This window comes from Platalea leucorodia (assembly GCF_965183815.1).
Source record: "Platalea leucorodia genome assembly, chromosome: 1".
Lineage (NCBI taxonomy): Eukaryota > Metazoa > Chordata > Aves > Pelecaniformes > Threskiornithidae > Platalea > Platalea leucorodia.
In genome coordinates this window covers 150,179,040-150,204,038 of record NC_138823.1, presented here as the reverse complement: position 1 = coordinate 150,204,038, position 24,999 = coordinate 150,179,040, and the positions used below count along the sequence as shown (strand labels likewise).

The window sequence follows — 24,999 nt, the reverse complement described above, 5'->3', positions numbered from 1 at the left end:
CAAAAAGCAGATTTTCGAGACCTTTCAGTCAAGATGCTATGGGAAAATATTAACCTATCAAGGAACATTTTCTCATGCTCTTCCCATCGTAATTTCTTCAACCTGAGATCTGAGCTAGGAAAGGTTAAATTGCAAACAGTTTTTTTTAGCACAAAGGAGTGATGACTTTAGAGAAAAACGTATTGCATTTGCTCAAAGTCAAAAAGTGGAATTTGTAATGAAAGTCATTGCTAGTATTCATGCTTTTTGAGCCTTGAGTAGCACAGGACATGTTAGTGTTACAAGATTCTGCTCAGAGGCTACTTAAAAACCAGTACAATCTTCCATCGCCTTCATTAAGTCTGGAGCAGATCTATGGCATATTGCTGTTTAAAAGTTTTATCAGTGTAAGTTGAGATTTCTCTGGTTACTCAGGAAGTTGGTGGGCTCTGTTCCTCTTGCTAGGTGTTTGGAAAGGATGCAGCACAATGATCTAAAACTAGGTTCCTCTTCACTAGAACAGTAACAACAATGGGAAGGTTCAGAGGGCCCAGTGCAATGCCCTAATGACTCAGTGACTCGTCAGTGTTAGAAAATAAGTCAGGAACAACAGTGCCAACGGTGACCGTAGAATGGCTCCACTCTACGCCTAGAGATCACACACCGTCCCTGAGCAGGCATGGTGCACAAAGACTGGATCTGAGGATCTGGCCTTCTGCAAAAACCTCAGAGAATGTGACATAACCTAACATAGTCTCTTATTTCTGCGCTATACCAACTGTATATTCAGCAAACAACAAGAAAGGATCACAACCACAACAGACTACCACTGCAGAAGGCAGGCAGAGCCAAATTACACCTCAGCATGCCGGAGAAAGAGGGTGATTTGATTGAGTGAAAACAGGAATAGTCCACACAGGAAGACTCAGTGGCCGGACCTCAGCTATTAACTTCCAGGCATTTTACTTTTTTCTTTTGAAATGCAAAATTTTTATTAATAAAGTGTAATTTGAAGACAGGAAACACATACTGAGAAAATAACTGAATTCCTTACCTTCAGCTTTAAGTCAACATTACCAAATTTCTTGAGTGTATATGGCATGCCCATTTATACAAAATGACACAGGTATGAGGATTTTTCCCCTTGGTGGAAGGAAGGGTTCTTTACTCCCTTAAACTACCTGCCTCCCAGTGCCAACAAGCAGGAGAACTATGCCTTCAAATTATGACTGAGAGTGTGTGAGCTGGAGATCAGGAGGGAGCTTTACAAGGAAAGTTGCCGGCAACTGGTGAAAGTTCAGGAATTCCACAGTAGGGCCCTAACACACCAGTGTACAAACAATCCCAGAACAGGATAATCAAGAAAAGAAAGACAGGAGATTTTAAGATGAGACTCTTCCAGGTGACTTGTCACTACACAGCCTGTCTTGACTCTGAATCAGATTTACATGTTACTTCTGTACAGACTTCTGTTGACACTATTTGCTCTGTGCTGATTGAAGGTCAGAAGATACATATGATTAGTATTTAAAGACTGTTTAAAAAGTATGACTACTGAATTCAAAGATATTTGTAGAATCTTTTTATCATTCAACAGAAGAAAAACCAAATGCCATTCTGTACTAACATCCTTTACAGGCCTGGAATTCTAATTTCTTCTAAACTGAAATGATGTACATACTACACTACACTTTCAGCTACTGGAAAATAATGACTGCTTTTCTTGCTTGTACAGAGATAGTAATAGATATTAAGATGGGTATTCTTACTGTTTTCAGCAGAAGGCTAACTTTTTTATGCATTCACTGCTATGAAAGACAATCTTTCAGCAAATGTAGGCAATAAACGCGTTAAAGCTGAAGTGATTATAGGTACAGTGACTGTAGAATGTAATTTTTACTTGCAGTCTTTCATACTACCTTCACTGATCTCAGGCTTGAAAAGATTTGGTTAAATCAATGCAAATGAGATTTAAACTAGTATCAGCCTACTTGTTAGTATTTTAGACTGCTAAACTGAAATATGGACACCACACACCAAGCTACTAGTTTAACCGTGCCATTTAAATTACACCCTTAGTCAAAGAAGTAATTTTTTTGGCACAGATTCAGATAATAAATTATTATTATTTTCAGAGACAAAATCCATCTTCCTTTGGGAGCATTTATGTAGAAATTACACTTGATCAACTGTAAAAGCATAGGTAACTTCATCACATAGTAACACATTCCCTTAAACTCTGGTTCATATGAAGAGCTATCAGTTAATAAAAGTGCCAATAATTGTCCTGTTCCTGTGCCATTCAACTGCTTTATGCACATGCAAATTGGACCACTTTCTTTATGTTTGTATTGTATAGGAGAAGAAAGTTCATGTCATTTGCTTTATGCAGCATTTACATGAAAAAATGAAAGGATTTTGAAAAAAAAGAATAGGACTTGATAGAAAACAAACATATGACTTCTATAAAATGGGTAAAAAAGCTCATGATACTTAATTGACTTAGAAGCTTGATTTTCAAAAAATATTTAGGCTTTGAAAGGACCAGTGTTACAAGCGTTATCAGGATTTAAATTAATATAATTTAGTGTTTTGGACTTATTTTACCACATATTGTTTCCCTGTGTTTTACAAACAAATACTTTTTAAAGTCTGGAGTACGTTTCTGTTTTAGTGCTTAGCACTGACATCCAATAAGCTTATTTTAATTCCAGAATCTTTCTGGATTAAGCAAATGGCCAGTCTGCACCACACAGAACATACAAATCCAGTCTGAGGCTTAAATTTAAGCCAACTGCATAAGTTTTTACTGAAATGCCAGAAAAGAGAAACTACTACTCATCCCACATTCACTTACACAAAATCCAAGAAAACTTGAAAATCACAAATTATTTGGAACTATATTTTTTATTATTATATTCCAAGGGTAGAGTAAACAGAAAATTCTCCAAGATCAGAACTGAACACTGCTGTATATATTGTTACTATAAATACGTGTGAAAGGAAATGTGGCAGATTTTAATAAGCTTTTCCCATACAGATGATAATGCCAAAATGTCTTTTAAATTTTATGTTCCATTAAAAAAAAAAATAATTGTCATCCTTTACCTTGAAGCACAGGAGAAGCTGCACCAATAGTACAGCAATACTAATCTTCTACTACATTTCACATCTGCTACATTACTTCAGCGGGATTTTTTTAAATTGTAAAATTGAGCCAAGCCATTTTCAGTTGTTTTAAATAAAAGCCATCAGCTGCTAAGTGATTTATGCAGAATCAATACTACTGAATACTAGTGGAAGAAAGAAAGTATCTATTCAATAGGATATAAGATTTGAAGTTTGCAAAACAAGGTCTGGTACCACAATCAGTTCTTTCAGTCGGTAGCATCCATTTCTTGCAGGAACCTGACCAGTCACTTTTAGCATACTTGCTTAAACTAAACATTAGCTGATGATGCAAATGTAAGAAAATGCCAAACATGAATTTCACCTAACCTTAGCTTTCTGAAAACTGGGATCCTAATCTGCATCTTGAGACACAGGAGAAAGGGGAGGCACTTCCAAAGATTGTCTGAATCATGATGCCCTTCTCTTTGCATTGGCTCTATAGTGTACCCCAAGGACGAAACTCCCTACTTTTTGGCCAGCTAAAGTTATAAGAGGTGAATCTTTGAGTGCTAGCTATTCTGAAACAGTGAAAGTATCAAAATTGCCCCGATTGGTCTACTTTTTAGCTACTTTTACCTTGCCTTTTCAGTGACTCCCATTTGTTGATGAACATCAATAAATTCCATGAGTTGCCTTTGTAGCACGTTTTCTTTTCCTTCAATTTGCTTAATAAAATCATGCTGCAAAAGATTAGATACTGTCGGACGCTTCTCGTAATCTTTAGTCAAGCACCTGTGCTCGCAGAAAAAGCATATGATCATTGAGGGATCGCTGTTAAGTTTTGAAATGCTTGTCTGTAGTTCATTCATTCATTCATAATAAATACATCCATCTTAATCACAACAGCTCTGTACTGAAAACTGCAAGATTTCGCAGGATTGATAAGGCCAAGAAGTTAAATTACTGCATTTAAAAACTAAATATTGTTTAAATTAAGAAAACCAGAAATACCAAGGGTGTTAAAATGTTATTTCATGTTTTAAATCTGGAGCCTCACTTTGAAGTCAAACTGGATTTACAAACTAGATTTTTAAGGAAAAATGTTAGTAGCAACAGATTTCCACAGGGAATACAAAGATATTTTACACATGACATTTACACACGTTCTATATTCAGCTACAGTGGTCTCAGTTGTTACTCACTTGTTAATGAAGTCATTGAATTCAGGTGACCACAGTTCAGGCTGCTGTAGTGTTGGAGGAGGATTCCTGCAAAGGTCAGTGTGATGATAAGTTAATAAGCTACTCACTTGACAAAAACAATGTGTGAAGCCAGGCTGAGTAATGAGTTTCAGGAGGCCACTGAAAAAAGATATTGATTTCCACTGGTAAAGGGAGCATGGGTAGATGATACAATGCCTCACTGCTTCTCCTACTTTACATAACTAACAAGGAGAAATAGCATAGAGATGATCTACCAAGCATAGCTAAGAATCACTATAATTTTTTCAATCAAATCGATAAACGGAAATGAAACTAACAACCCATTAATCACTATTCACTTGTAATGGCAAGTTTCTCTTTTCAAGCCTGAAACAATGTACTTTCTTAAGAGTATTTTTTAAAATAGATTCTATTTTAAGTTTTCCCAGAAGGACTGAATTAATCAACTTGCTGATCAAAGTGTCAGAAGGAACTAGCTCTTTATTAACTATTTCTCATTCATCAGAAGATAATCAGAAGTCAAGTGAAGGACTAAATACAGGTCTATTGTAAATTCTTTCTTTCTTTCTTTTCTGTTGAGTTAGAGCTGTTTATTCTAGGTGTTAATTTGGTTCAAATTGTTTTAACAGTCTTCTTCCATTGAAACAGAGGTGCCTTTTTCACTGAAGGTACTCAGGAAGACAAAAGGAATCACCTATAGATGAGGTGACTCTTGTGTCTATTTTTGATTAATCATTATAACTGCTTTTGTTTAAGTGCTGCTTAATGTTTACTCTACCACTTTTAGGTTTCACTTAGTGAAATACAAGGGTATTGATCTTATATTTGCTCCAGGGCAGAAAGGGCAGGTGACCAGTATTTGTAAGGGTATAAGCCAGATTTTTTTTTTTTGAAGGCCTAGATGAAATTATTGACCACAGCAGTTTGCAACTGCTTTTCCCATAGCAAGTAAAGGTGAGAAGAGCATTCATGCTTTGCTTCAGTGCCAAGTCAGCCAAGATTTCTTAAACCTGAAGGTAATTTAATCTAATTTGGATGACTTGGCTGAAAAGGACTTGAAGCACCCAGGTATACTATGTGGTCTCAACCATTGTGGTACTACTTCATCTGTTAGAGTGAAATCCACAAACTGCTGTATGATCACCCCCTACAGACTTTGTGATTGATGTTCTTTGAAATGCTGCAAGTGGCACTTTGGGTACTTTTATCTCCAGCTTCAAAGAAAATGTGAAAGAAGTTGCTATTTGCTCTGGCTGAGGACAGCAGCACTGGAACTGCCAGGACCAGCACAAGCTAATGAAAGGTGGCAGCCTAAATGCATGTGAGTGGTGGAACAACACTTTGCTTCAAAGGACATAGGATGACTCTTGAGGACAGGTACGGGGCCTGTTCACCACAGTGGCATACTCAGACTCTGTATTTCTATCATAAGTCATTCTCTGTAACAGAGACTCAGGTGACTCTGTTGAGTCTCTACAGGACTCAGGTGAGTCCTATGCTCATGTATATTGGGCAGCAGTCCACTCAGGAGAAGGCCTTATGGCTTCTCAAATGTCGCCACAATCAGTTCTGAACTTCTCAATGTGCACACATGGCTGAAGCAGAGAGGGGAGAAAATACAGCTGGACAATTTCTAACCTCCTCCTAGTATAAATAATATGAAGAAACTGCACATACTTAACCAGTCTAAGTTTGAAGAAAGTAACAATTAAGCAAAAAGTTCAGTCTAACCTGGCAAGAAATAAACACATCAAGATATTACCTTGGTATTTTGAAGAGTGCCCTCATAGGGTGCAAATCAGCAAGGGGTGGATCTCCATCTCCCAACTCTATTGCAGTAATACCCAGTGACCATGCATCACATCTGGCATCATAGGAGCTATCTAGCTGCTGCTCACAGGCAATCACCTGTTGGAGTAAAAGACTGGGATGGTCATTGGATGGTCAAATGTACAAATTTAAGAGTACACCCACAGATAGGGGAATCTCTTACAGGATGGAGATACTGGGTGAAATAAACAGACTTGCACACGTTCAGCAAGTTAAAGCATCCTGTTGCTGGAAATAAGCAATGCTTAAACTGGAGAAAGCAGGTGTCTCTAAACACCAGGTTCTGTGGCCACATGTTCCCTGATCTGACAAAAGGGTGCAAATCCTTGGCTTTTTCAGCTGAAGGTGGTAAACTGCATCCCACTGCTGAGGGAATTAGAAGGAAACTCAGCAACCCTAAATCTCTTTTCTATGGATTATTCCTACAAAATAAATACTGGAGCTATACTGCTCTCCCTAGAAAGTGAAATAAGCAGGAAAGCAGAAGTTGAATTCACTGTCTCCTACTGGGTCTTTATTCAGCCAAATCGGCCAATTTCAAGATCAAGCTAATTTCTCTACAATGTGTTTGCCAAGCAAATATATATTTAATTTCATATACATTTCAGCTCATCCACAATACGGGATGAATCCAGAATTTTTCATCCCATTAGCTACAGGTCTAAACCCATGTGTATCCCGTTAGCTACATGGCTAGACCAATGTGTATAAACAGAGTATGTTTATAAAATATGTGTGCATAAACAGAGTAGTTTACTGTGCTATAAATAGATATATATGCATGTGTTTGTGTGTACACAAGTAATCTAAGTACATAGGCTTATTTATAACAAAATATTTTTCCTGCCTCCACTTAAAATGTATCTTTATATGCTTCAATTTCAGGCTGGAAAAATCTCCAAAGATATATAGTACATCTTATTTATTCGTAATAACCTCTTCCATTTCTTGCTGTCAGCTATGGATATATAGTATTAAAACCTTTCCAGGTGTAGAAATCCAAAAAATAAAAGCTATAATGTATCACAGTACCACCCTGGGCTCCTTCCATCCATGGGGAGATTAGGTACCTATAGTTCCAGAGCTTGGAAGACTGGAAAGGATCAATAGTAGTACTCTCTCCTCTTTAACATTTTAGCAAGCAATTCAACGTCTTGTTCTCTGGCTCTAACCTTGTAATTTCAAAAATAAACCCCATTGTAACTTAATCCTTGCAAACATGTAAGAAAAAAGGCTTAAAACACTTTTTTAAAGGTCATTGCTATTTCATGTGGTGAAAGGTCCAGCGGTCAGGAAGAAAGACAAAGAAAGAGCAGAAATACAGAATGTGGCAGCTCAAATACCAGTGACAAAATATTTTGAAACGTGAATCTAACCTCTGGAGCCATCCAGAATGGGGTGCCCACGGAGGTGTTTCGACGGAGACGAGTGCTGGTCAGCTGAGCAGACACACCTGGAAGAATGAAGGGAAGCTATAATCAGAGCAACTGCTATTTCCATCCAAGACAGACCTTCTGAATGGTGCCATCCTCGTCTTGTCATGCTATTACTTCCTCTGCAGGCGAATCTCAAATGTATCTTTCCAGTTCTCTTGAAAGAGAGGCCCAGTCCTCAAAGGTACTCAGCACTTCAGCTGAGGTTCTCCGCATCCTTTGTTTCCAGTGACTTCAGTAGGACCAGGATTTAGTCCCAAATGAGCATTTCATTAGTAATCTGACTCCATATATTTTGACTGGCTAATTACAGTTTTTCTATATCCTATCTTAGGAGAGTGGTAAAGCACTTCTTTAGGGAAGAAAAAAAAAAAAGTACTATACCTTCCACAAATTCTTTTTTCTTTTAATGCTCAGTACTGACACCAGACCTTTGTTTCATTATTTACATATTTCAGGTTGAACACTGAAAAAGTTACTTATCCTCATCTCTTAGCTGCTCTTCCATAAAAAAGAAACAACAAAACAGTGAAACCTCAAAAATTCTTACAAAAACAGAAGTCTCTCCATGCTCAAAGCGCATTCTCAAAGCAACATCAAATGCCTGCAAATCAGCTTTGTAACATGAACTGTAGTTTAAGGAATTAACTATTTCAGGCCAAGAGCCGGAAAGTGAACTCTGAAGTCTAAAGATTCCTTACGGTTTTAAATTAAAAGACACTGAAATATTAGGAATTCGAGTGGGCTGCAGCACTCTTCTGACCAGCCTGCCACCAATTTCCTTCCTTACAAAACAAGGGTGTATTGGTTGGAAATCTCTCTAGTGTATGCAAAGGAAAGTGTACAACACATGGAGAAAAACAGCCCCTCAGCTAGCATGTCCTGAACTATTATGGATTTATGAGTCGCAATCAACTGTGAGGTCCACACGTGGACAAAAACAGTCCGTCCGCTAGCAAGTCCTGAACTATTATGGATTTATGAGTCATAGCCAACTGTGAGGTCCACCAGAGGCATATTCTGAAGTGCCGATATCATGGATGGAAAGAAAGGTGCTGTGTTCTGCTCTTGTTCCAACCTCAGCCTGATTGACACTGAAGCTCACTTATTTTGCCTTCATACATACATCTGCTTTCTCTTTAAAACAGTAAAAAGACTCATTTTCTCTCTGTGAGTGCCATTTCATTATTCTGAAATACACAAAGCTCCAGTGAGCACCGCTGGCCAGTTTTAACTCACTACTGTCTGGTTTGAACACACTTGAGCTTATCTTCCTGAAAACCATGCAGATGGTTCATAACAGGAGCAGTTCACATTAACTGCCCAGTGGAAATACTAATTACACTTCTGTCTAGATAGAATTTGATTGCTTTGGTTTTTTTCAGTGGTAGTCAAGAAACCATAGAGGGCTTGATCTGTTTTTTCACTCTAAAGCTATGTGTTCAGCTCTGATTCACAAAATATCTGCATTTGTCCATCACAGAAATGTATATAACTGCTGAAAATAAGGCAGCAAGAGAGATCTCGCCTGTTCCTTTGAGACAAACACAACCATTGCTTTTGTGGCTGTCTCCTTCTAGTCTGCTCCAGGCCCGAGAAAGTTGCATCTCTTTCTCTCTCTGTGCCTACAGAAAGTCCAATACGCAGTGTTTGCACCATGGAAAGCAGGACAATGTGAGTCTTAGCACAAAGTCCATCAATCCTGCTTCAGCTCAGCTAAGCAGGGGCTTTGTTTCTGCTGCCCCAAGGAGCTGTCTGAGGTCCAGCTTCCGGCTCACGGAGTCTGTGGCTGTTCCGAGCCCTCAGCAAAACACGTCATTCAGAAAGCACGGAGTAAGCACGCATCACCACGGGTCTGTCACTGTTGCAGTGATGCAAACAGACATCATTACGTGATCCTCAGTTTTGGAGGGAGAGGAGGCTACTCTCCTCTCTCCCTTTCTACGTGTTGTGGCAGTCCCCTGTGCTAAGCTCTTTTTTGTAGTCTTGGAAGAGGAACCGGGACTCAGATCTGCAGGCAAAGCAAGGCGCTAACAGAATTTTTATTATTCCAGTGTCAGATTTTATAAATAATCATAACTTTCTGTGGAGATAAGGAGCAAAATATAAAAGGAACATTAATGTGCACTGTCTTCTGTGTCTATGCACTGGGTTTTGTTTCTCTTTGATCTGTAATTATTAAATGAACGGAAGGATTTTTTCCTCCTCCCCTTTTTTTTTACTTCAGTAAAAAGCTGATTTAATTGGAATTGTTCACCAGTATTTTCTTTAGGCTCTCGGGTTTTTTGTGTGCTTTTTGTTTGTTTGTTTATTTATCCTTTTGCTCTTAGCAGTAAAGTGGCATTTCAGATTATGGAGCACAGGTCTTATGACAAATGATATTTCCTTGGGCTTTTTCTGTGTATAGAGGAAAGATGATGTAATTCCACACTTAGTAACATTTCTTCCAGCATTTCAGTAGCCGGTCAAGCATATAGCTGACCAGCTTTTTTTAACTTGTATATTTTCTAACAAAAACATCTTGCTCCTCCCCCTTCCCCTTTACTACTGCTTGCTGCAAAATGAGTCATATATTCTCCTAAGAAAACCTAAAAACATATCATAAAATGTTGGGTTTTTACATACAAATTGTAAATCTTATGAAAGTGAAGAGCTTAATAAATAAGTGCATTAATAGTACCAATATGCACCATACCCAAAAGAAAACATTGTGCATACAGTTGGAAAAAGGCTCCCCTCCCCGCCCCCCCGAGCTTTTTTCAGGCATTAGTTTACTAATTAAAACTGGAAATTAGCAGACTTACACCATGAATATTATTCAAGCTTTTCATTGCAAAAACTGGCATATTGAAATAACATTGAAAATAAGGCCACCTACTTATGACCTTAGCACTCAATAAAAGAAAAAGAGTGCAGAAATGAGCTCCCTATTATTAGGAAAGATGTGTCTCATTGTTAGTGCCCAATCTGAGCAGACACTGTTCTGATCTAAACTGGGAGGCTGTACAACATCATTTTATGATTATGTCCTGTGACAGAAGTATGCACATTTTACTGGTTGATGCTAACGGGGGAATGGCGAACCCTAGCAAATTCTACTAAATTCACATTTGGCACGCAGCAGGGAGACTGCATTCCCAACACACTAGCCACTGTATTCGTACATAAAAACACAGACCTTACCGCTAAGGGCTTACAATCTAGCTATCACACTGCCCCTGGCTACCTCTTCCATAACCCTTCTTCATTTGTGCCATCAGTGTCCCCTTCCCTACCAAAGCATCCTCTTTGTGACCTTTGTTTCATTAAGAACCTGAAACTCGATCATTCCCCAAGCTAGTCTCTGGACCAAAAACTGCTCACACTGTTAACCTTGCAGATCTAAACAGGCTGCAATGCTTTGAATTACTTCCTAACATTTTTTTAATCTCCTAGAGAAACAGATGTAAAACAGCAGCAGCAGCATCTTACACTGCATTCCCCTTAAGCCTACTGGCAGATGTTTCGGCATTCTTGTTCTATGCTGTTTGCTGCAAAAAGTGGCCTCTCCTTCCTTGCCTCTCTGTCCAACGGTGTGAAGGCAGTCCTTGATAAATCACTCAACTCCACCTTTTTACTAGATCTGGAGGCAGCAGGTCCTAACAGTTTAAGGTTTTCCTTTAGCACCCTAAGCATGACTTGGAGAAGAAGCCACCATTCTTGTAAAGATGCAGACAAAGAAGTAGCTACTTCCCATGCAACAATGGTGGGATCATAACTCAACTCCTCTGTAACTGCTCTTATCTTTGACACTGTCTCATTTCTTTGTTTCCTTCTTTCAGGTTGCATTTGTGTAATGGTACATATCCAGACAGGATAATTTCAGACAGCTGAAATGCATATAAAATGCATATAAAAAGCTAACAAAATAATACACATAATACACATAACTCCTTCATACTCCATAATGACAAAAGACAACAGGGAAAGAACAAGATTAAAACAAAGTCATACTGATAGGACAAATGGCAGTATCGCTTCCTTGAGTGAGTTGTTGACAGAAAAGTATGCCTGAGAACTTCTGCTCAGTGATGAGTGCTCAAGTTAAATCTAGAACTAAAATCAGGTTCTGACCAATATGATGGAAATAAATAGGAAACACAGTTGAAATGAGGAGCCAAAAATTACAATTTTCAGCAGCATTTTATGTTGAAAGGTGTTATGTTATGGTTGTTCAGTCTGGAGAAAAGGAGGCTGAGGGGAGACCTTATTGCTCTCTACAACTACCTGAAAGGAGGTTGTAGCGAGGTGGGGGTTGGTCTCTTCTCCCATGTAACAAGCGATAGAACGAGAGTAAATGGCCTCAAGTTGCAGCAGGGGAGGTTTAGGCTGGTTATTACGAAAAACGTCTTCGCTGAAATCAGGCACTGGAACAGGCTGCCCAGGGAAGTGGACGAGTCCCCATCCCTGGAGGTATTTAAAAGACATGTAGATGTGGTGCTTAGGGACATGGTTTAGTGGTCGACTTGGCAGTGCTAGGTTAACAGTTGAACTTGATGATCTTAAAGGTCTTTTCCAACCTAAACGATTCTATGATTCTATGATAAAGCATGATTTCCTTTCCATAAATCTATGCTGCCTACTCCCAGTCACCTTGTCCTTCATATGTTTGGAAATGATTTCCAGGATTATTTGCTCCATCCATTTCCCAAGGTTCAAAGTGGGGCTTACCAGCCTGTATTTCACCGAATCCTACTTCTTGCCCTTCCTGAAGACAGGAGTGACAATAGCTTTCTTTCAGTCTTCAGAAATCTCCCCTGGTCTTCAAGACCTTTTCAAGATTTTATCAAGAGTGGACTTGTAATGGCATTGGCAAGCCCTCTCAGCGCTCCTGGGTGCATCCCATCAAGTCCCACGGATGTGTGTATGTCCAGTTTGTTTAAATGCTCCCTAACCTGATCTTCGTCTACCGAGGGTAAGTTTTCCTTTCTCCAGACTTCTCCACTGGTCTCAGGGACCTGGGATTCCTAAAGGCCAATCTTACAAGTAAAGACCATGGCAAAGAAGACATTGGGTGCCTCAGCCTCTTCCATGTCCTTTGTCACCACCACTCCTATCTTTATGTATTGTCTTATGTATTGTCTTAATGCACATAGTGTTTTAATGATGAAATAGACTGCCAAGACCATGGCCACTGGAAAACTAGAGTTTCCCAAACACTTAGGAAAACGCACGCTGCAGATGCAAATCTTTAACTGAAATAGGGCATATCCAAAAGCTAACCAAATGGCCCTTTCTAACTTCAGAAAGATAAAAAACCTAGTATCCAGAAGACCATGTATAGGAACTGCCTGGGAGATGAAACATCTGTCATGTTTAATATAAAACTAAGAGGCATGAAGTAAAAGGGGGATAAAAACCAGTGAATATATACAGTAAAATAAACAAAAGAGGCAATACAAATGGAAAACTAAAGGAATCAAAGTCCAGTGGCTTTCACAGTAAAGTCACTACAAGGATTAAAGACAAAGAAAAGGCATTTTTAGGCATATAAGGAACAAAATGAAAATCCTAAATCAGATACAGAATCACTACAAGGTACATACCGATAATAAAACAGCAAACAGTAACCTAAAAAAATGCAGAACGTTCCCTACATCTGTGAGATATATAATCTTTTTTAAACAAAAACTTTTAATACAGCCTCTTTCTTTAAGAAATTCGGGAACTTTCGTATTACGGGAGATTCAGCAGGACGGTGTGGCGGCGTACTCTCACTTCCCTTAGTCCACGATTCTGACTGCGCCCTTACTCCATGGCTCCCAGTACAACAGGCAACCACGGGCTGCCCTCCACATGCTCGACAGTTCAGCACGGCACGAGGCCAACGGTTCTAATCAAATCTCATGCTTCGGGGCTTCAGCTGGTTTCCTGAAAGGGATGCACAGGAACATTTGTTTTCCTGATGCACAATTGGCCAGATGTATTTAGATAGGGGAACTAGTCTTCTCTGGAGCCTCAGGGATTTGTGCAGCTATACACAATCTGGTGCAGTATGCTGGTGAGGAAAGTCCTCCTTCTCAGATGCTGTCTTCCTTACATATTAGATGTCAAACTGACTGCCACTTTTGAGACCCAAAAAGGATTTTTTTCCCCTGTATGACTGGGAAAACCCTGTAGATTTTTCTCCTTGCTATATAACATGGTTTTCCTGTTAATATTATCTGGGTTACTGGCAACATCTATGCTGATGGGACAGAATATTTAAAATACCTAAGGACTGGAATACTTCAGTACAAATGAGTCACTGGGTTCAACTTTCAAGTAAAAATGAATGGGTTTTAGTATGCACAGGTGAGACCAGAGGGTTTCTAACAACCTCAAGAGATGACTATTTTGTGACCCATGAGAAAACCAAGAGGAAGTCTTTGCTGGCTAGAAAGGGCTATTTTCTCGCTTCATGTGTCTCTGGCGTACGACACCAGCTTTCCGTGTCAAGCTTCTTTAATGTTTAAGCCATCAGTGACATCTTTATGTGAATTAGTAGAAGAAAATATTTGAAAGACCAAGTGAACAGCTTATCCTGGATACAGCATTTGGCCACATGATTTTTTTGTTGTTACTGGACAGCACAAAGGTTTTCATTCACACATGGCCCATAAAATAAGTTTTTAAGGACTAAGCCTTCAACAAAGAATTAAACATTCAACAATGAAAATGCTCCACAGCTCAAGTCAATGCAATCCATCTTATCCCTGCTAACCCTGGTTTGAAAAATTTGGAATTATTACTTTGATTGGGTTCAAAGCAGTTTGACAAGCTGCTCATGAAGAAAGCTTTCTTCAAAGTCTTCTACTTTTATTGGCTTCTGCCATAGTCCCCTAATAAATGCTTTTTAGAAGCAACATGTGAATGTCATGCTATATGGTATGCAGAAATGACAACACAATAATAGTCTGGTTTTGATCTGAATCAGTGAAGCAGACAGCTTTATTATGGATGCATGCTAGAATGGCTAAGGCAAATACAAGTCTTGCTATGATTCATTGCTTAAAGTAAGCTAAGGGCAGAAAGAAAATTATTTTATCGTTGAATACTTTCAAATTAAATTATTTTAATTAATTGTTTCATTTTTGCAGAATGATTCAGACAGCATTTATAGCTAATGCAGGGCAAGAAGAAAGAGACGCAATGGGAGATTCTGACTACTCCAGATTAAGTACTCTACAAAAGTCTGGAAAACTACCCAAGGTCATGCTGAGCTCTTCAATGTCAGCAGGACACGCGAGGCTGGGAACTGTGATATATATTAAAAGGGACACAGATTAAAATGTCCTTCCCCAAAATGCCCCAATACTCAAACTTGGATCACTCACAACCGACTTTTCAACCTATTCACTGAGCACAAGGTGGCTCTAGACTCACAATCCATTGCAACTTGACCCGTATTGCATGCATTTGCAGCACAGTGCTGTGAGCCTTCTCTCCCTCTGCAATGCCATGTGCCACACAAGGCTTGCGATACTGATCTGTGATCAGTCAACAAACTGCATCTATCAAGCTTGTTCGTGGTAAGGAGAGGCCATAGCACTGTGTCGCAGCCAGGGAACACAAGAGTTGGTGCAGTGTCACGATGAGAGGATGAAGCTCAGAGCTATGGCTCCCTCCCCAGTCTCTGAACCAAGATTTCAGATGCCTTCCCCACAAGACCAGCAGAAAGCTCCTTCATGCATCAGAAAACCAGGAGAGGTGAGCAATTAAACACATGGAACTATGAAGATGGAGTCTTACCATGGACTCATTAATTACTTTGAGATTGTTCCTATTATTTTGGACATACTGTCCAGTGTAACTGATTTTACCACTCTCACTTTGTCATTATAGCAGCTGCTGGCTCATCTACACTTCAAAAACTCAACCTGTTTAGTACAGTCATAGAATTTTAAATATTTTGGTCTATACTTCTGTATTGGAATAGGCAAGAATATCATGCAATAAAACATAACAAAAATACTTAGGCAGTCTAACTTATACTGATCAATTGTTACTGATCACTGATAGTGGTAAAGCATTACTAACATTCCATAATCTGTGAGGAAGAAGTAGCACACCACTACTGAGTCACAACAGAGAATGTTCGCAGAATTACTACACACTCTTTCCAGGGAAAAAAACTCCAAGAAATTTAATTTATGAGCTCAACTGAATCATGAAATGAACTTAATACGTTTATTAGGTATTATTAAATGAAATTATGTATGCATTTTAAAGTAAAAGCAAAGTTGATATACAAATACATTACCAAAAAGTGTCTTAAAATTGGTTTGTTCCACCAAATTGCAATTTTGAATAATAAGAAGGCCATCCAGAAATGCCAGCATTGAGATTTCCTTGGCTTTTAACGTTAGATGACTTCAAATATCTTTAAAAGAAGAATGATCATTCTCTCCATAACAAAATATAACCCTATTAAATTCCAAACACAAAAGCTGATCTCTGTCTTCCTGCAGTTTCCAAACTACATGGAAGAAATAGTTGCAGTATTAAACAAAGTAATGATGTCAGTTTTCAGCATGTCTAAATAAAGCAATAGAGTATTCCCTCCCCCAATCCATTTTTTCCCCAATGAGTCATACTCAGGTTAAATCTCTAGTTCAGTCAGGCTACTATACATCCACGATAAAACTGTGCTAGCTACATACAAAGTATGATATCTGAAACTGCATTTGGAATGCAAAGACAATATTCACGCAACTTTTAAATCCAACCTCTAACATTTGAAACAAAACCAGAAAAATACAAACTAAGCATGTTTAAAGTACAAAAATCACCTTACCTTCACTATATATTCCTTCACCATATAATGTTATGTGTTTTAATTATGCAATCTCTTTATCCACAGTACTAAAGGAACACTTGAAGTCATTATTCTATTAACTGCATGCAGAACAGCTTGTAATTTTCCACCATCTGCCAGCAGCAGTGAGACTGCATTACCTTCTTTCCATGTCTTCCACTGGAACCTGCTTTACCTGTAAAAAACCTTAGATCTTTCCTATGTATTGCTTTTCCAGAGACTCTAATGATGGAGAGTTTTAGATACCATTAATGAAATGCCTAAGAAGAAACTGAAAACGGACAGTGCCAATCCTGTTCAATATTGCCTTTCCCACAGTGACAGTACTAGGCAAACTGGGGGGAATCATGGGGTCTCTTGTAGTTAGAAATAGGTTTGAATGCCAAAGATTTAATGAGTCCTCCAACATTTTATTTTCATTATGGGAACGTGAATATTTCCAATATCCATCCAGATGTCTGACTTTTTTTTTTTTACCCAATGATCTTTCATGGTAATAACGTCAACAGCCTAATTACATGTGGTATGAAAGTATGTTTTCATTTGATGCATAGAAGGACAGGGCCTTCAGCAAGGAACAGTGCTGCTGGAAAACTATGTGTTTGCCAAAATGGTGGAGTACCATTTATACTTACATTTTTCCTGGACATTTCCAAGGCAACAGCTGCTCATCCTGAGATACTTCTAGTCTGTGACAGCCGGTTTCAGCAGTCCCAGAGAAGTATGAGCTACCTGTGCTCTTGTTCAAGACTATCAGTCTACAAGGTCAACCCTTAAAAACATAGCTGAAGAGGAATTTTCCATCAGCATTACGCTTTCCTCTTTTTAGCTAAAAGAATCACTTGCCACATGACTATAGATGTTTCAAAACTTTTAGTGGAAAAATGATTCTTTCCTCCATGACTCTCCACACATCAGCAACCTGTCTAGTTTGCTGATAGGGAGTTGTGTCTTCTAGGATCCTCTTCTTTCAGTAACATATTAGCGTGAAAAGCTCTGGCTTTCAAGCTCTCAGACTCACTGCCATGGCAGAGGATTTCAGAAACACATCAAGTCTTTCAAAATGAAATGTCACTTGGACTTTTTCAGAGCAAAGTTAAAATAATAACAATAATAATACAGCTAAGTTTCTTTTCTCCCATTTTGGAACAGCACATTATTTGACATCTCAGAATTTCCCAACGGGAATTGTGTCTTAGACTAACATTATTTAATACATGAAAGGCCCTGTGCAGCATCCTGATTTCAAGAAAAGACATTGAATTGAGAGGGACTATTCAAAGAAGCAAGTATTTGCCAGCATAAGCAGATGTTATACACCCAGCTCCCTATGAAATTGATGCAGATGAATATGTGAATTTTTATTACAGATGAGGTGTGCTATGTGTGCAAGTGACTTCAGGCCAGTTTTTTAACTGATAAAACAAGGTCAGACCCTGAAAGATACTTAGGCAGTAAAAGCTGCAGATAAATTTGTCACAAGACTTTCAAAAGTTATCTAGCATTGAATTAATTTGGATTTAGTGGCTAAAATGTCTTTTGAAATCCAGGTCTTTAACATCAATCCACTGCATACAACCAGAAATTTGAGAAACAGATATAAAAGATTTCCTTCCCAGAACACTAATAAGCAACTGTGAATATAATTAAGAATATTTATAAAAAGGGAATTTGGTTCATTCCTTGCTTTCCTCCAACTCTTTTTATACAATATATTACATAGCTGTCACCCTTTAAAGTGCTGCAGGGCATTTACTTTAACGTAAATGTATATTTTTCTATCAAATCTCTATCCTATACTGAAAACATAGCAGCTACACTTGAATATAATGCAGTTATTTATTATTTGTATTGATGAGATAGAGGATGCTCCTTGCTCGGAGCATAATTGCTGCGATTCTCAGGCGTAACATCCCTCCCCAAAGGTTTTCCACCAGAACAGCTTAACAGCTAATTCCCACAAATTTCAGGTACCGAAACTGCCTTCAGTCAACCTTCTTCTCTTATAAGGAAAATATGGACTTTGTAATGTATCTAGAAGTTTAATGAATTCAGGGACTGAATCTGTGATCATGGGATGTGCTTAGAGTAGATTCCCTTGGCTGCTACTCATTATCTGTAGTAAAAAAGAATGATTTTGTTCATCTCTGCTGATCTAAATAATCATACTGGATGGACATAAGGAGAGAGGATGCTTCCCTGGTAACAGTATTTCAAACTTCTTGTGGCTTGGACAGTTTAAACTAAAACTTCTGTCTGGCAGCTCCTTGATAACCAAATGAGCTCCAGAAGCATTGGTGTGGAGATGCTATAAACTCATTTACTTGATTTGATCATTAATCTATCAACTGGGATTGGATGTTTCTTAGATATGAGAATATTACTGGCGTGATTAAGCAATATTACAGCACGGAATTTTAAGGGAAAGCAAAAATTTCACTCTTCAAAGCAATCTGGGTGAGGCACTGCCATGGTATTCTTTCAGTCTTTCTCATCTCTTTAACTATCAATACCTCTAGGAAAGGCAAACAGTTCAGACTGTTAGCCTAGATTTTGGGAGAGCTTTTCCACAGACTTTCTGTGCCACCTCAAGCAGCTCAGTCTCTCAAAGTTTCAGATTCCAAGCTGTTAACTGGGAATTATAGTAATTTACTTCTTCATAAGAGTGTTGTGAAGGTCATCCATTACAGACTGTGCAGTGTTCAGAAACCACGGTCACAGCATACATAAATGCCTATGACACAACAACCATAAGGCAATGTGTATAAATTGCGTCACAAAATGAAGCTTCCGGAAAGTCAGTACTGCTGTGCAAGAAAGGACTCTCAGTGGTGGTACACTATACACATCAAGTTCAGAGTACAAAAAGAATAAAAGAAAGAAAAGCCATTCTCAAAGGTGATTTAATTCACTGAAAGTTAACTGATTTTTCACTTTTGACTCTTAAAAAGTTCTTAACTGTACTTTAAAAAAAAAAAAAAAAAAGACACAAGTTCAAGTTATATGACCACACAACACATACAGACTGAGAATAGGTCCTTTTCTAGTATTGTGCTCCATAAGGCACTTCACAGGTCTATCTTTCAGATACAGGTTTTATACACCTGTTTAAATGAAAACCACCATAAAGAGTATCAGGGGAGGAGAGCAAAGGGTTCTTCACAACATCTCATCATCAACCAGCATGCAGGAGAATGGCACAGACAAAATGATCTTGGGAAGGGCTCGCTTCCTCTATCAAGTGTGTTCGGTGGTTGAAAGAGTCCTTGATCCACTGTCTCTGCTCCCCTCTGCACAATGGAAAAGCTGTGTGCATGCTTGAAAGGGCTGTATGATTATTTGGATTGGTTTTGTTTGTTTATTTGTTTGGCCCCAGGTAATAATTGGTTCAACCTAAAACAAAAATTTTGCTTCCACTGAGTGTTTACTGGGAGAAAGAGATTGTGCCTGCGTGTCTATCTCATTCTGTAGCCTGCAGATTCACAGGCTTATACAGTAAAAAGATGGCTATGAGTTTCAGTCCCTGATCCAATATATGTTTATGTACAACAGTCTGTAGCAGTGTCAACATGAGAGATTTTGATCAACTCACATTCCTGGCTAAACAACGCTCTTGGAATCTGATTAATGTGGGTTTAAATCCTCTTAAGTAGAAGACACAAATCTCCCAAATCCCAGCTGAATACCTTAAACATCAGCCTGAAGGGTGACGAGTATGCCCTCCATGAGGATTTTGTGAATATGTATGGATTTTTTCCATTTGAAACTACTCATTATCAGCTTCAGATTGGTTTTGGGGTGAAAAAAGGAAAATAAAAAAGGAAGAGAAAATTTATATGTATTCCTAAGTTAAGGTGTAGTTCCTATATTTCTTTGAGAGGAAGGACTGTAGATATTATTGTAGATATTATTACAGGCCCCTCTTCAACCCACATAAAAGTGTGTGTATGTGTGTTTGTTTCTTGTGCATGTTCTCATCTATGCTTTGGCATCACAATTTTTCCCACAAGATTTTAAGATTATTTTTCAATTACAGCCTTAGCAGTAGATTGCAGTAACTGGGGAATAAAGAATTCAGGTCCTCATCCCTACAGCTTGTATGTTTTGACATCTGCATAAGTGAATTAATTTTCAGAAGCATTGATCCTCCACGGCTCTAATTGCCTTCAGCACCTTAAAAAAATTAGTATCCACAACACATTAAAAACCTGTGGGCAAAAATATTGATTTTGCCTCACATTAAACTTCCAGACCGTCGGAAAATACTAGTAAGTGTATGGCAGATAATTTAGGAAGTCTGAAAACTTTTCAACAGAAGATTTTACCTGAGGAATAAAATAACGAACATAAATACATGAATTTTCAGAAGAATTAGTAACCCTACTAGTTGTGGGGGTTTTGTGTTTGAAGTAATGAGAGTTGTATAACTTCAATCTACTGGCAGGAAGATACTACATTAATTTCATTTAAACAATTTATGTTATGTATCAATTGAATACATTTCATTAACAAAATAGGAGGGTAAAGGAAAAATGAAGATTTTCCATCTGCTGAATGGAATCATGATATTTACAACTGGCTGCTATGCTGTAGTGACCAATAAATTGAATTTAAACATTAGAAGACAGTGTGCTACCAGAGAACAGTTCATAATAACAAACGTTGCAAATTTTTATACCCTCCTTAAATAAAACAACAGTCAATACACTTTTAAGGCAAATCACTGTGGTATGGCTGATAAGTAACAGGTTGCACTCACTTACCTGTGTCTCTGCTTTTGCCTTCTGGTGGTAAAACCAAATGACAGCATTCAAGAATCACTTCAGGCCTAACAGAGTTGAACAGACCCTTTTCATTTAAAACCAAGTTATAGGTTTAGACTTGCCAAAAGTAATCTGTTAGTCTTCCCAGACTTTGGAAAGTGGGGATTACCTATGTAATATCTCCCTCTCTACTGCCTTCAGGTACTATCTCTTGTTTTGTTTCAAATCAAACTAATGAAGTATATGCGACTGAGGTGGAGCTCTCCCATTCTTCACAAGATCTAGTAAATTCTAAGTCCTCTCATATACAACATGAAGCTTTTGCCTATCAGCTCCTAATTTCACTGAACCAGCGCATGGTCCTGGAGGAACTAAATATCAACCTTATTTTGAACCCTATTAACTTGCTTTGCCACTTCACTTACTGTGTCTGCCTCAAAGCATTTGGCACTTACTACCATCATATTGTAACTTCTATTCGTTAGCCATGCTATCTAAACAGCATTAGCAAAATGGCTGGAAAACCCAAAGTTCACTGAATCTGTGAATATTTTATTTCTATCAAGTTAAAAAGTAACTTTGGTTATCCAAGTGATTTTTAATGAAGAACTCAAAAACTTAATAAAATTTAATGTAATTCATCTTTTCTGATTTGTTTACTCTATTTTATTTTCTGTATGTCAGATGTACAACATTGGTTGTATATATAAGTAAACATAACATACCAAAATCCACTAGCTTGACTCCTCCTTCAGTGGTCAAAAGGATATTATTTCCCTTAATATCACGGTGGATAGTTTTGTTTTCATGTAAATGCTGAAGTCCCTGTAAGGTGAGATGTAAGCATGAACTTTTTACTAACAACTCTGTTTGCTGTATTAAATTTGCAGAAACAAAAAGGTAGCAGAAGTATGAAAACACTTAAAACAGTTGGGTTTTTTTTAATCCAAAGCCACAGAGATGTCATTCTTACTAGAAAAACACTTGGCACACCATGAGGAATAGATATTTTTTATTGCCCCACTTAATGTCAAATAGATACTTTAAGATAAAAGCAGAAAAAAAGCACTATAAATCTACATTATATATTATACCTTTAGAGTATAAACTCAAAGAAAACTGCTAAGGCCTTATTTCCACTGCAGAAAGTCAAATTCTGGTTAAAAGAAAATTAAAAATAAAGACACTTGATCCTGATTAGGCAAAAAAAAATTTCTCATAGCAGTGTTTGAATTCACAAGATCTGTTGATCATTTTGCTATAAAATATTTTGGATCCATACATAAGAAGTTGAACTGTATTTTGGGTGTATTTCTGCTATTTCTCAAAATAAAAGTTATTTTGATGCAGAACTGTATTTACTAAGGAAAGGAATCAATGGTCAGAAATTAATTTTCATTCTCTTAATAATGAAACAAACAGATGAACTGTTCTTTACCTTGCTTGTTCAAAAAGAACCATCTGAATTACACGTTACCTTGACTTCATTAAACACCGCTATAATATAAGATAGCGTGCCACGTTTGTGGGGACATGATCTTCATTCATTCAAAGAAAAAAATATGAGCTGAATATTGACTGTCCTTTCACCAAGAGCTTATCTTACCATCAGAGCTTCGTGTAAAATGTAAGCAATTATAAGTTCATTCATCCTTTCGCCTCTCTTCAGAAATCCTTTCACAAGATCAGTCACAGATCCACCATTGCACAGCTGCAAAACATCAGGGGAATATAAAAAGGAATTAAGAAGTGTTGGAGTAGTCACCTGTTTTTTTCAGTAGTTTTCATATTTGTAGCCAAATGAGCTCCTATTAAACTGGCAAACCATAAATTTGTCCTTATGTCTACCATTTATACAAACAGCATACACAGCAATTTTTGCCAATTTTTTTCACTACTTTCTGTATTTAATTCTGCTTGCCCAAACACAAGTACAGCAGTATCTCTCTTTGCTTTCCTATATACATGATTGTTTTTCACTGAAACAGAAGTAGCTTATAGTGCAATAAATTTGCTGTGAAGGCATGTTCTGTGGGGCACGCTAATTGCTTCTTATATTCATCATGTGCAACTCACCAGCAACACAGATTATTACAGTATCAATTCTCAGGTACAAAAGCTACATACAACATAAAATGGATTTGAGGCATCAGAAGACAGGCGGCAGAGCAATTCCCCCAGCAAGAAAATCTTCCAAGGGGAAAGCTGCCCTCTTTGCCAACCAGCACTTAACTCCTAGTGTAAAAGAATGTTATACACAAGGAATGGGCATCATGGAAGATGATGAAAGCACTGTGGAAAGAAAGGTCTCATCTCCCGCTGAAACAAGGTGGGCCATGGGTGTAAGACTAATTATAGCCCTTGTAGCATCAACCCTGTCAGCTTCTTGTTCCGAGATGCTGGGCCACAATCTACTCTGGACAATACTTTCTCCTGTCTAAGGTCCAGTTAGACTCCCGCAAACCCCTGTCCTGTCCCATATACACAGGAAGCAGAGGTTTGGCCTTGCTCTCTAAAATGATTAGCAAGCACACATTACCAGCTGATTAGTTTAGACCTGAACTATTTCATATGTTCATTTTTATCACTTACAATTTTTCCGCAGAAAGAAGCAACAATGTACCTTTAGTGACTAACTCTGTAGCAGTTACATACCCGCAAAGATGAAATCGGTACTTAAGCCCTTAAACGATCCATAATGCACCTAACAATACTCATTGATTGAAGAGCCATTGCCTTTGTGAAGGAGTAGCTGCTTCCAATGAAACAGTGAAACACATTGTAAGTTTTATACTGTATCATCCAGTAGCTTTTCATATGAAAATAAATATCCACATAAGACATTCTACCAATGTAGCACAAAACAGTAATTCCTTTTGACTACAGATTTTGAAGTCTATTCAAATTGAGGGCATAATTTATCAATAAAACCTTTCAACTGCAGAACACCAGACATCAGATACTTTTGTAAATGATTTTTTTAATCTGTTCTTCTATACCTCTACATTTTTTCTGTGCTGCAATTACAAAAGGACTTGCACCTTACAGTATAAAATATTTTACAGCCCTTTGTACCCAAACATACCAATAATTTTCTGACTACCTTTGGAACCCCTGGGTTGCATTGAACTTGCACCACATGAACACCTACACAAATATCACTTAATATATAAGTCTTGTTGCAAAATGTGTCCCCCATCAGGTCAATGAAGGCTCTGGCCTAATAGATGCTGAGCTCTAAGGCAACAATCTTGGAACTCACTTAATCTGACCCTTACTTCAGTGGGACAATATGCATGCTTAGAGAGGGAAGAACTCATATGTTCAAATGACGAGATTAAGCACTTTGCTGAATCAGGGTCAGATTCCCAAGCAGGATTTAATTTACTGTCTTTAGCCATGCTGGTCTGCCTTCTCCATTGACGTTTTCTAGTTAAATTTCTTTTTACAATGACTTTATCTTTCCAGGGTCTCTATTGTTTTGACTTTGCCACACACTGACATGTTTAATCAAACCAAATGGATGATGACAATTCTGGTTAATTTAATGCACTTGCATTTCAGGGCACTGAAACTGTCTGACAAGTGACAAAACAATTGTGAACTAAATTATACACACGATATTCTTCAAACTATTTTTCTTCATTATCTAGTATTAAAATTTTGCTTCTTATAGATGGATCTTCTTCTGTTTTCTTTACAGAGCTGGATATCTGTTAGTCTTTCTGTTCAAGGTAAAGAAAACTAAGCCAGAAAGGAATATATTATTTTTGTAGGTGGGAGAAGGAAGAAACTATACCTCAGAAATCACCTTCTTAAATTTT

The 24,999-nt window shown here is 38.0% G+C and overlaps 2 protein-coding genes across 2 annotated transcripts in view; both read right to left on the bottom strand.

Annotated features, from left to right (window-relative positions):
- The window catches only part of LOC309598783 (myosin-IIIa-like), a gene marked incomplete at both ends in the record, with an annotated part of 68,368 nt that extends 64,457 nt beyond the window's left edge, over positions 1 to 3,911 (bottom strand). Inside the window, one exon of the mRNA XM_082329699.1 lies at positions 3,727 to 3,911. Within this exon, the coding sequence (XP_082185825.1) occupies positions 3,727 to 3,911 (185 nt within the window). The remainder of the gene's footprint in view (positions 1 to 3,726) is intronic.
- A 2,160-nt stretch (positions 3,912 to 6,071) lies between these two features.
- LOC309602842 (myosin-IIIa-like) overlaps positions 6,072 to 24,999 on the bottom strand; it is a gene marked incomplete at both ends in the record, with an annotated part of 42,719 nt that continues 23,791 nt past the window's right edge. Inside the window, 4 exons of the mRNA XM_082336858.1 lie at positions 6,072 to 6,221; positions 7,520 to 7,596; positions 21,901 to 22,000; positions 22,782 to 22,886. Coding sequence (XP_082192984.1) covers positions 6,072 to 6,221; positions 7,520 to 7,596; positions 21,901 to 22,000; positions 22,782 to 22,886 — 432 coding nt within the window. The remainder of the gene's footprint in view (positions 6,222 to 7,519; positions 7,597 to 21,900; positions 22,001 to 22,781; positions 22,887 to 24,999) is intronic.